The 11,706-nt window shown below is 44.1% G+C and overlaps 1 protein-coding gene across 1 annotated transcript in view; it reads right to left on the reverse strand.

The window, feature by feature from the left end:
- Positions 1-8,498, reverse strand: part of LOC133422019 (5-hydroxytryptamine receptor 3A-like) — a 28,152-nt gene extending 19,654 nt beyond the window's left edge. Inside the window, exons 1-2 of the mRNA XM_061711881.1 lie at positions 8,427-8,498; positions 8,176-8,342 (exon numbers count right to left, since the gene is read on the reverse strand). Coding sequence (XP_061567865.1) covers positions 8,176-8,342; positions 8,427-8,466 — 207 coding nt within the window. The 5' untranslated portion in view covers positions 8,467-8,498. The remainder of the gene's footprint in view (positions 1-8,175; positions 8,343-8,426) is intronic.
- Positions 8,499-11,706: the final 3,208 nt, after the last annotated feature.

Below are 11,706 nucleotides of genomic sequence, written 5' to 3' on the forward strand. Positions count from 1 at the left end.
TGGGGACAGACCAACTGATCACGTTGGGGGTGATGATTCAGTGTGGTCCCGATGGTTTGACGCTGACCTTTTTGGACGGGGGACACAGAGTTAATCAATCATCTGAGTGGACATTGCATGTTATCTCCTCAGCCAGGTCTGGCTGCAGCAGTACAGTATGTTGGACTTTGTTTGAACCAGAAACATCGGTTACTCCTGGCCCGATATACGGTCTATCAACAGTGGCGCCCCTGAGTCGACACCTGGTGTCCTTACGCTTGTTCCCCCAATCCTTTACATATCACATTATTTTACGATACACCTAATGGTAACATGATGCCTTGCACTCACATTATAGATGACTAAGGTGGTATGAACTGACGGATGAGGCTTTGCCCTCATGTATCATTGGCTTTGCGTCTAGGCCATCAAGCTAAGGATTTAATGCCTCCAAAGCAAAATTATAATTACCACCCAATAGTTGTACGACATGGTGAAACAACTAGGAGTTAGCATTTAGATTTTTCTGTAACAAGATCACCAACAAGTGATCTGGTTTCAGAAAAGGGGGAGTAAGGTTGGTAATTATGTCACGTGTAAACACGACCCTACATGTATACAGCATGTAGCAGTTAAAAGAAATTAATCAAAAAGAAATTAAGAAAATGAAGCATCAAATATTTCGTATACACACGAAGGATATCATAGGGGGAAAACCACACAAGTGCATGCAAAGAATCGTTCGTGACGACAAAGTCAGGGAAGACTTAGTGAAAACACCATTTGACAAAGCGATTAATTTGTTTGTAGACGGATACTGTTTTAGATACTGGAACGAAGGGTTACAATTAGCATATGCGATAGTAAACGAGGAAGACGAAACATGGGTAACAGTAGATGCTAGAAGGATTGAAGGAATTAGAATCTGAATCAGATTTATTAGTCAAGTTTGAATATTGCCCAAGGAATTTGACTCCGGTTATTTCGCTTTCCACTCGGATTTGAAAGTAGCAACAGTAAATAACAAATGTACGGTAGATAAAAGTGTGGCATGTATTAAAATATATACGATTAAAAAAGTGAAAGGTGTAACAGTATAGCGGTAGACATGGTAAAGACAGCTCTTAATAAGAAATATAAATAGTAAGTGGCCTTGAGACGGGAAACGGAGATTGGGATGAGTTGAGTTAAACCTGATACCACCTGATATATTGTACAAGCATTATGGGAGTAGTTTTATTCTTTAAGGTAAAGAATACCAGAATGGCAAACAGATGGCGATTAGGTGAATTAAATTCAGTCCAGGAATGGCACGAGTAATTTTTCTTTTTTGTAAAAGGTCAATTTTTTTAGATAGCTGGGATAAGTATTACAGTAAATAATAGTACAGGAATTTAGATGTTGTCTAAACAAAGGTTAATAAAGAATAAGAAGAGCAGAGCGTGGAAGCAGGGGTCTCGCTTTGAAAAGCAGACCGACATTTTTTAGATTCTTAGATATTTAGTTTTGCAAAAACGATCTATATGACGATTAGAGTTTAGACAGTCATCAATGAGGACTCCAAGGAACTTTGTAGAGTTTACTTTCTTTATTTCTATATCATTTATTTTGATCTGAAAGGCCAGGTTTTCCGTATTCTTTTGTTTCTTTATTGAAACTGAATGATATATAATTTGTTTACTAATATTAAGAGAGGTTTTGTTCATTTTTGATCCAAATATCCACCTTAGAAAGCTCATTGTCAAGGAGATTTTGAATTTCATGGATGTTGTTATGTGATACAAGAAAGGTTGTTTTATTGAGCATAACAGGTAAACATGTCAGTGTTTAGCCCCGGAGGCAGATCATTTTCAACTTTATTCTGTACGAAGATATGTCTTTATGTAACATTCAACAGTGAACTACGGAGGAGCTTAATAAGAAGGAATATGTTTTTCAGTTATTGTAATAATTCATTTGATCATCAACCAGTATTTTGGGGCAAATATGCCGTAGTTTCATATGAGTGAATGATTTTTACTTTTTGTTACGTAGAAATGTCACTTTTCTATAAAGGAAATGTTAATCGTGTGGACAATCCTGAGTATCCCCTCAACGCGTAAAGGATTTAACAGAGTAATTTGCATGTCTGGATTGTTGTAGTGGGTGACATCAGGAAGGCGTTTGGGAAACGCTGGATGGGACATGCGAATATGAAGACTAAATTGGCAAAAATCTGTGCACAGACCAAAATGACATGGGTGGACGCGGGCCACGGACTGACCCGTACGAACTACAGACTGGACGATTTTTTCTAGGGCCGCAGAATGCGCCCTACTTGAAGGAGACTGACGAATAACAATTTGGTCAGAAAGCTCACTTCTCCGAACTGCAAAGTTTGGTCTCTGCTTACTCCAAACAGGTCGGAGACGGATGGACAGACACGGACCTCACAGACAGAGGGGGTTCCCCTGTGAGTCATCAAGAGACAGTGGTCGGAGCCGAGGTGGACAGGACCCAGAACGGACCTCCCACGTCATCCGACTCCACAGGAAAGGTGACACGTAGTGTCAACGATCGCAGTGGACAACACCGGACCCCCCCCACGAAGATTAGGACCCCAGATCCGGCTGGATCTGGCACGGCAGCGTTCATAAGGCCTTAGCTCAAGAAAGGGGCAGAATAATCCCCTGAGCAGGGTCCACCGGGTGTTCAGAATAGTCTACCTCTGACCCTGAAGAGGAACAATAAAGAAGAAAGAAGATACATAGGGTGATCTCTGATTAGAGATCAAAAGGGGGAATATTATGATTATAAAGAATAATTTAAAATCAAACTGAATATGTAAACTGCATGTGCTCACTAATCGAATCTGTGTATGTGTTGAAACTAAGGTGCATTCTTCTGTCTTTTCACTGAAAGTACCATGCTGTAACAGGCACGAGATAAGAGAGGCCCCCAGCAATAAACTAAGGGGGGCCCCAAGCCACCCCTACTTTCAGAGGTAATAAACATGTTCTCAGGACGAGAGACCGGCAGATCTGGCGGGACGATTGACCAAGCAGGCTGCAGGAGCCTGCTCTGCCGATCTCACTCATGAGGCCTACTTTAATTCTATCCCAAGTCTTGTGTCTTTTTATTTACCTTTTCCAGCTCAATTAAAGAACCCGGGGTGATTGAATTCGATCACAACACCTTCCTGTCTAAACTTTGAATAAAGGCCCGTAAAGCCACAAAATCTAAAACAAAAATGTAATTAAAATAAATAAATGTGCTTTAATTCCCTTTTGTGTTTTCTTTTAGGCTGCATTCCTTCCTTCCTTCCTTCTTTCCTTCCTTCTTTTCTCCCTTCTTTCATTCCTTCCTTCCTTCTTTCCTTCCTTCCTTCTTTTCTCCCTTCTTTCCTTCCTTCCTTCTTTTCTCCCTTCCTTCCTTCTTTCCTTCCTTCCTTCTTTCCTCCCTTCCTTCCTTCTTTTCTTTCCTCCCTTCTTTCTTTCCTTCCTTCTTTCCTCCCTTCCTTCCTTCTTTTTTCCCTTCCTTCCTTCTTTCCTTCCTTCCTTCTTTTCTCCCTTCCTTCCTTCCTTCTTTTTTCCCTTCCTTCTTTTCTTTCTTCCTTCCTTCTTTCCTTCCTTCTTTTTTCCCTTCCTTCTTTTCTCCCTTCTTTCCTCCCTTCCTTCCTTCTTTTCTTTCCTTCTTTCCTCCCTTCTTTCCTTCCTTCCTTCTTTCCTCCCTTCCTTCCTTCTTTCCTCCCTCCCTTCCTTCCTTCTTTTTTCCCTTCCTTCTTTTCTCCCTTCTTTTCTCCCTTCTTTCCTTCCTTCCTTCTTTCCTCCCTTCCTCCATTCTTTCCTCCCTTCCTTCCTTCTTTTCTTCATTCCTTCTTTCCTTCCTTCCTTCTTTTTTCCCTTCTTTCCTTCTTTTCTCCCTTCCTTCCTTCTTTCCTTCCTTCCTTCTTTTCTCCCTTCTTTTCTCCCTTCCTTCCTTCCTTCCTTCTTTCCTTCCTTCTTTTCTCCCTTCTTTTCTCCCTTCCTTCCTTCCTTCCTTCCTTACTTCCTTCTTTTCTCCCTTCCTTCCTTCTTTCCTTCCTTCCTTCTTTTCTCCCTTCTTTTCTCCCTTCCTTCCTTCCTTCCTTCTTTCCTTCCTTCTTTTCTCCCTTCTTTTCTCCCTTCCTTCCTTCATTCCTTCTTTCTCCCTTCTTTTCTCCCTTCCTTCTTTCCTTCCTTCCTTCTTTTCTCCCTTCTTTTCTCCCTTCCTCCCTTCCTTCTTTCCTTCCTTCCTTCTTTCCTTCCTTATTTTCTCCCTTCCTTCCTTCCTTCTTTCCTTCCTTCCTTCTTTTCTCCCTTCCTTCCTTCTTTCCTCCCTTCCTTCCTTCTTTTCTCCCTTCTTTTCTCCCTTCCTTCCTTCTTTTCTCCCTTCCTTCCTTCTTTTCTCCCTTCCTTCCTTCTTTCCTTCCTTCCTTCTTTCCTTCCTTCTTTTCTCCCTTCCTCCCTTCCTTCCTTCTTTCCTTCCTTTTTTTCTCCCTTCCTTCCTTCCTTCTTTCCTTCCTTCCTTCTTTTCTCCCTTCCTTCCTTCCTTCCTTCCTTCCTTACTTCCTTCTTTTCTCCCTTCCTTCCTTCCTTCTTTTTTCCCTTCCTTCCTTCTTTTCTCCCTTCCTTCCTTCTTTCCTTCCTTCCTTCTTTTCTCCCTTCTTTTCTCCCTTCCTCCCTTCCTTCTTTCCTTCCTTCCTTCTTTCCTTCCTTCTTTTCTCCCTTCCTTCCTTCCTTCTTTCCTTCCTTCCTTCTTTTCTCCCTCCCTTCCTTCTTTCCTTCCTTATTTTCTCCCTTCCTTCCTTCCTTCTTTCCTTCCTTCCTTCTTTTCTCCCTTCCTTCCTTCTTTCCTTCCATCTTTTCTCCCTTCCTTCCTTCCTGCTTTCCTTCCTTCCTTCTTTTCTCCCTTCCTTCCTTCTTTCCTCCCTTCCTTCCTTCTTTTCTCCCTTCTTTTCTCCCTTCCTTCCTTCTTTTCTCCCTTCCTTCCTTCTTTTCTCCCTTCCTTCCTTCTTTTCTCCCTTCCTTCCTTCTTTCCTTCCTTCCTTCTTTCCTTCCTTCTTTTCTCCCTTCCTCCCTTCCTTCCTTCTTTCCTTCCTTCCTTCTTTCCTTCCTTCCTTCTTTTCTCCCTTCCTTCCTTCCTTCCTTCCTTCCTTACTTCCTTCTTTTCTCCCTTCCTTCCTTCCTTCTTTTTTCCCTTCCTTCCTTCTTTTCTCCCTTCCTTCCTTCCTTCTTTCCTTCCTTCTTTTTTCCCTTCCTTCCTTATTTTCTCCTTCCTTCATTCCTTCTTTTCTCCCTTCTTTTCTCCCTTCCTTCCTTCCTTCCTTCTTTCCTTCCTTCCTTCTTTTCTCTCTTCTTTTCTCCCTTCCTCCCTTCCTTCTTTCCTTCCTTCCTTCTTTCCTTCCTTCTTTTCTCCCTTCCTTCCTTCCTTCTTTCCTTCCGTCTTTCTTTTCTCCCTCCCTTCCTTCTTTCCTTCCTTATTTTCTCCCTTCCTTCCTTCCTTCTTTCCTTCCTTCCTTCTTTTCTCCCTTCCTTCCTTCTTTCCTTCCTTCTTTTCTCCCTTCCTTCCTTCCTTCTTTCCTTCCTTCCTTCTTTTCTCCCTTCCTTCCTTCTTTCCTCCCTTCCTTCCTTCTTTTCTCCCTTCCTTCCTTCCTGCTTTCCTTCCTTCCTTCTTTTCTCCCTTCTTTTCTCCCTTCCTTCCTTCCTTCTTTCCTTCCTTCTTTTCTCCCTTCCTTCCTTCCTTCCTTCTTTCCTTCCTTCTTTTCTCCCTTCCTTCCTTCCTGCTTTCCTTCCTTCCTTCTTTTCTCCCTTCCTTCCTTCTTTCCTCCCTTCCTTCCTTCTTTTCTCCCTTCCTTCCTTCCTTCTTTCCTTCCTTCCTTCTTTTCTCCCTTCTTTTCTCCCTTCCTTCCTTCCTTCCTTCTTTCCTTCCTTCTTTTCTCCCTTCCTTCCTTCTTTCCTTCCTTCTTTTCTCCCTTCTTTCCTTCCTTCTTTTCTCCCTTCCTTCCTTCCTGCTTTCCTTCCTTCCTTCTTTTCTCCCTTCCTTCCATCTTTCCTTCCTTTTTTTCCTCCCTTCCTTCCTTCCTTCTTTCCTTCCTTCTTTTCTCCCTTCCTTCCTTCCTTCTTTCCTTCCTTCCTTCTTTTCTCCCTTCCTCCCTTCCTTCCTTCTTTTCTCCCTTCCTTCCTTCTTTCCTTCCTTCCTTCTTTTCTCCCTTCTTTTCTCCCTTCCTTCCTTCCTTCCTTCTTTCCTTCCTTCTTTTCTCCCTTCCTTCCTTCTTTCCTTCCTTCTTTTCTCCCTTCTTTCCTTCCTTCTTTTCTCCCTTCCTTCCTTCCTGCTTTCCTTCCTTCCTTCTTTTCTCCCTTCCTTCCTTCTTTCCTTCCTTTTTTTCCTCCCTTCCTTCCTTCCTTCTTTCCTTCCTTCTTTTCTCCCTTCCTTCCTTCCTTCTTTCCTTCCTTCCTTCTTTTCTCCCTTCCTCCCTTCCTTCCTTCTTTTCTCCCTTCCTTCCTTCTTTCCTTCCTTCTTTTCTCCCTTCTTTCCTTCCTTCTTTTCTCCCTTCCTTCCTTCCTGCTTTCCTTCCTTCCTTCTTTTCTCCCTTCCTTCCTTCTTTCCTTCCTTCTTTTCTCCCTTCTTTCCTTCCTTCTTTTCTCCCTTCCTTCCTTCCTGCTTTCCTTCCTTCCTTCTTTTCTCCCTTCCTTCCTTCTTTCCTTCCTTTTTTTCCTCCCTTCCTTCCTTCCTTCTTTCCTTCCTTCTTTTCTCCCTTCCTTCCTTCCTTCTTTCCTTCCTTCCTTCTTTTCTCCCTTCCTTTCTCCCTTCCTTCCTTCCTTCTTTCCTTCCTTCTTTTCTCCCTTCCTTCCTTCCTTCCTTCTTTTCTCCCTTCCTTTCTCCCTTCCTTCCTTCCTTCTTTCCTTCCTTCTTTACTCCCTTCCTTCCTTCCTTCCTTCCTTCTTTTCTCCCGTCTTTTCTCCCTTCCTTCCTTCCTTCCTTCTTTCCTTCCTTCTTTTCTCCCTTCCTTCCTTCTTTCCTTCCTTCTTTTCTCCCTTCCTTCCTTCCTTCTTTCCTTCCTTCCTTCTTTTCTCCCTTCCTTTCTCCCTTCCTTCCTTCCTTCTTTCCTTCCTTCTTTTCTCCCTTCCTTCCTTCCTTTCTTCCTTCCTTCTTTCCTTCCTTCTTTACTCCCTTCCTTCCTTCCTTCCTTCCTTCTTTTCTCCCTTCTTTTCTCCCTTCCTTCCTTCCTTCCTTCTTTCCTTCCTTCTTTTCTCCCTTCCTTCCTTCTTTCCTTCCTTCTTCTCTCCCTTCCTTCCTTCCTTCTTTCCTTCCTTCCTTCTTTTCTCCCTTCCTTTCTCCCTTCCTTCCTTCCTTCTTTCCTTCCTTCTTTTCTCCCTTCCTTCCTTCCTTTCTTCCTTCCTTCTTTCCTTCCTTCTTTACTCCCTTCCTTCCTTCCTTCCTTCCTTCTTTTCTCCCTTCTTTTCTCCCTTCCTTCCTTCCTTCCTTCTTTCCTTCCTTCTTTTCTCCCTTCCTTCCTTCTTTCCTTCCTTCTTCTCTCCCTTCCTTCCTTCCTTCTTTCCTTCCTTCCTTCTTTTCTCCCTTCCTTTCTCCCTTCCTTCCTTCCTTCTTTCCTTCCTTCTTTTCTCCCTTCCTTCCTTCCTTTCTTCCTTCCTTCTTTCCTTCCTTCTTTACTCCCTTCCTTCCTTCCTTCCTTCCTTCTTTCCTTCCTTCTTTTCTCCCTTCCTTCCTTCCTTCTTTCCTTCCTTCTTTACTCCCTTCCTTCCTTCCTTCCTTCCTTCTTTTCTCCCTTCTTTTCTCCCTTCCTTCCTTCCTTCCTTCTTTCCTTCCTTCTTTTCTCCCTTCCTTCCTTCTTTCCTTCCTTCTTTTCTCCCTTCCTTCCTTCCTTCTTTCCTTCCTTCCTTCTTTTCTCCCTTCCTCCCTTCCTTCTTTTCTCCCTTCCTTCCTTCTTTCCTCCCTTCCTTCCTTCCTTCTTTCCTTCCTTCTTTTCTTCCTTCTTCCTTGACCTGAATAGCATAACGGTTAAGAATGAATCTAATAATTGTGGACAGGTAATTATTTTAGATTTCTTGTAGTTTCTTCTAGATATAATAACACTGGACCTCAGTTGGAAAATGTCCCTTATTTATTTTTAAATCTCAAACTTGACAGGTCAGGTGTCGCCTCCTGCGACCCGGCCGTCGTCATGGAAACACGTACCACGTCCAGGATGCCGTACAGCAGCATGTCCAGGCGGACGGCCGTGGTGCTGGTCCAGCTCCTCACCGGGCGGCTCAGTTCCAGAGCTTTGTTGGTGGACGTGACGTTCAGATGCTCCAGGAGACGGAGGTAGGAGCAGTCCGGGGCCCGGAGGCCGGAGACGCCTGCTGGGAGACACGGAAACCTCATCACGCACGTCTGGATCACGTCAAACGTCAAACCGGCGGACCCGGACGTGGAGACTCACTCACCCATCAGAGAGAGCAGGGCCAGAGTCCTGGGAGCTGCCATGGTCTGCCTGCAGACGCCTGGCAGGGAGGGCTTTTAACCTGCAACCTGTCCTGCCCACACACACCCACACGGGAAACACTGATGTTTATCTGCATGAATCAAAGTGTAGAGTCTTTGTTCTGGTGTTCATGTGAAACAAGTGACCAGGACGAGTCTATTGTCATCGGCAGCTGCAGCAGAGAGTCAACATCTCGGACCCACGGGGGGTTTATGTTACCTAACCCTAACCCTAACCCTCATCTCAAACACACACGTATGATGTATGGACCAATATAATATCATCTTCCAGAAACCCAGATCATCAGCTTATTCATTATCAATTTGTACACGGAACTTTTTTTTTTTTTTTTTCATAGTTCTTTTTTATTGATTTTCACTTGCACATAAACAAAACATTAAACATTCCCTCCCCACAACGAACTTCCCTTACCCCTGCTGTCACTCAATGATGTTAGGCTTATTCTACTTAGTGAGATTTTACAACATATGTTTGTATAACAAAGACTTCTCAAGACTGAGTAACCCATTAATACAAGGCGCTTAGTGAAACAGTATAATTAAAGACTAAAACATATTGAAGAAGCAGCATGACCAGGCCTGAGACGCCAGCAACCCCATACAGGTATCTGACTAAGACCCCGTCCACACGTAGCCGGATATCTGCGGATATCTGCTAAACCGGAGATATTTTCCTACGTTTGGACCTGTCATCCACATGAAAACGCAAATAAACGAAGGTTTAAAAAAACTCCGGGCAAAGTGAAGATTTTTGAAAACTCCGTTTATGTACATGCGTGTAGACAGAGACAACCGGAGTTTTGCGTTTTCGAACGTCACATTATGCTCCAAAACAACAACAAATCTGCTCTGACGTCCGACTTTTGTTAACTACAGATGATCCAGCATCTGTTCTCCAAGCTATTTATTAAATAAATGGTCTCTGCTCTCGACCACCGCCTACTGCGTTACACCGACGCAGAGCGCACCCTACGCCGCAACCTACGGTGTAGGGCCCGCGGAGCCCCCGCAGAGCCCCCGAGGAGCCGCGGAGGTGCAGCTTCCCCCGGGAGCCGCAGATGATCTACAGGTTAGAATGCTTATGAATGTGGTCGAAAACGCAGATCTTCAGTTATGTGTGGAAGGGGGTTTTTTAAAAACGATGTAATGTGGATGCAATTTTTTTTATAAACGGAGGGGGGAAATATTCGTTTTTAAAAATACCCGGTTACGTGTGGACGGGGTCTAAGATTAATTACTGCACTTGTGTGGAGGGTTTATCAAAAAAGGTCAAAAAAGGTCTCCACACTTTAAAAAACTTCTTTTCAGAGCCCCGTAGTGTATACCTGATTTTCTCCAGTTTCAAATTTGACAGCACATCCCTTATCCAGTGGGAAACTGAGGGTGGGACAGCCTCCTTCCACCTCAAAAGTACCAGGCGGCGTGCCAGAAGGGTGGTAAAAGCGATTACTTTGTGTCCCCCTACAGGTAACTTCATTCCATCAGGAATAATCCCAAATATAGACATCAGAGGATTTGGGTCGATCTTAACCGCTAACACCGTGGAGAGAGCTTCAAAAATAGCCTACCAATACCCCTGTAACCTCGGACAGAGCCAGAACATGTGGATTAATGTTGCGTCCTCCAATTTACATCTGTCACATATGGGGTTAATTTGTGGATATATTTTAGACAGTTTTGCTTTTGAGAGGTGCACCCTGTGTATCACCTTAAATTGAACTAGTGAGTGTCGTGCACACATCGATTTTTGACCAGGTTCCGTCATCTATTGCTGTTTGGAGGTCTTCCTCCCATGCAGTCCTAATTCTAGCCAAGGAGGGGGAGTCTAATTCTGAGAACAACCCGAGAATCTGTGAGATTGCTCCCTTCTTTGTTGGGTTAAATGATATGATGTCATCTGTGATTGATTTAGAGGGTTTATTGGGGAACTGTGGAAGAACACTCTTAAAGGTATTGTGACATCATTTTTAACATGCTTTTAACACTATTAAAAGTCTTGGCCAACATCCCTCAAATGTGTCTAAAAGGGTGTAACAAGAAAAACTTCACTCTAGTACTCCATTCCTGGCTTTTTATTACAGTGTTTTTTTGCGCCGTGAAAAACGGGTCCTTTTCCCCCTTTCCTGTCAATCATTGTGCCGCTCCTCCTCCAAACCTCCTCCAACCAACTGCTACACACTTCTGCCGTCTTCACACACACGCGCGCACACCGAACCACAAACACCGACACACACAGCCCAGACAGGGCGACTACAGCCCGGGGATGAAGTCCAACCGGGACCAGAGGACCGGGACCGCAGCTCCCCGCGAGCCATACGCTCACAGCGGCGTCGGAGAGTTAAGCCGGGAGCGACAGGCGAAGCATGCACGGAAAAGCAGCAGGGCGAAGCAGACAGTCCACAGCAAACAATCATAAAAATAAAGGCATGCAAGCAGCACTGTCCCCTTATCTTAAGTCCAGTCAGTGGCCGCGGGTCTTCTTAGCAGTTTTCCTCCGGTGATTAGAACAAAAGAGGCTTTAAACTGCTCCGTGTTAAGCCTGATTTATGGTTCCGTGTTAAATCGACGCAGAGCCTACGCCGTAGGGTTCAGCGTATGGTGCGCGTCGCCGCGTAACCCTATGCCGTAGGCTCTGCGTCGGTGTAACGCGGAACCATAAATCAGCCTTTATGGTGCGCTGGAGAGGAGAGGAGGCAGGGAGCTGGGTGGAGGGGGCGGTGATTTAGCGGGTCTATACGTAACGGCCCGCCACCAAACCAGATGAGCCGTTTTTGCACAGTTATGCGGAAAATCCCAGAAAGCACACAATACACTGAATGTTAAAAGTTTGTTGTTTTTTGGGTGTAATTGATGTCAAGACACCCAACAAAACACAAAAAATCAAGAAAAATGTGTTTTTCATGTCACAATACCTTTAACATAATCCCTTATCTGGAAGTATCTAAATAGATGGGAACTGGGTATATTAAACTTCTTGGACAGATCCGAAAAAGAGGCGAATATATTGTCGATAAAGAGATCATTAAAGCATTTCAGACCCCTTCGATGCCACAAATTAAAAGCTGTGTCAAGCTTTGAGGGTGGGAAGCAGTGATTCGAGGCTACTGGGCTGGAAAGGCTCATATCCTGCAGATTAAAACGTTTTCTAAATTGAGAGTAGATTTTGAGCGAGTGGCTGACTACAGGGTTAGTATTGGTTATGTTCATTGATAAAGGCTGTGC

Source organism: Cololabis saira, chromosome 21, assembly GCF_033807715.1.
Source record: "Cololabis saira isolate AMF1-May2022 chromosome 21, fColSai1.1, whole genome shotgun sequence".
Taxonomy (NCBI): Eukaryota; Metazoa; Chordata; class Actinopteri; order Beloniformes; family Belonidae; genus Cololabis; species Cololabis saira.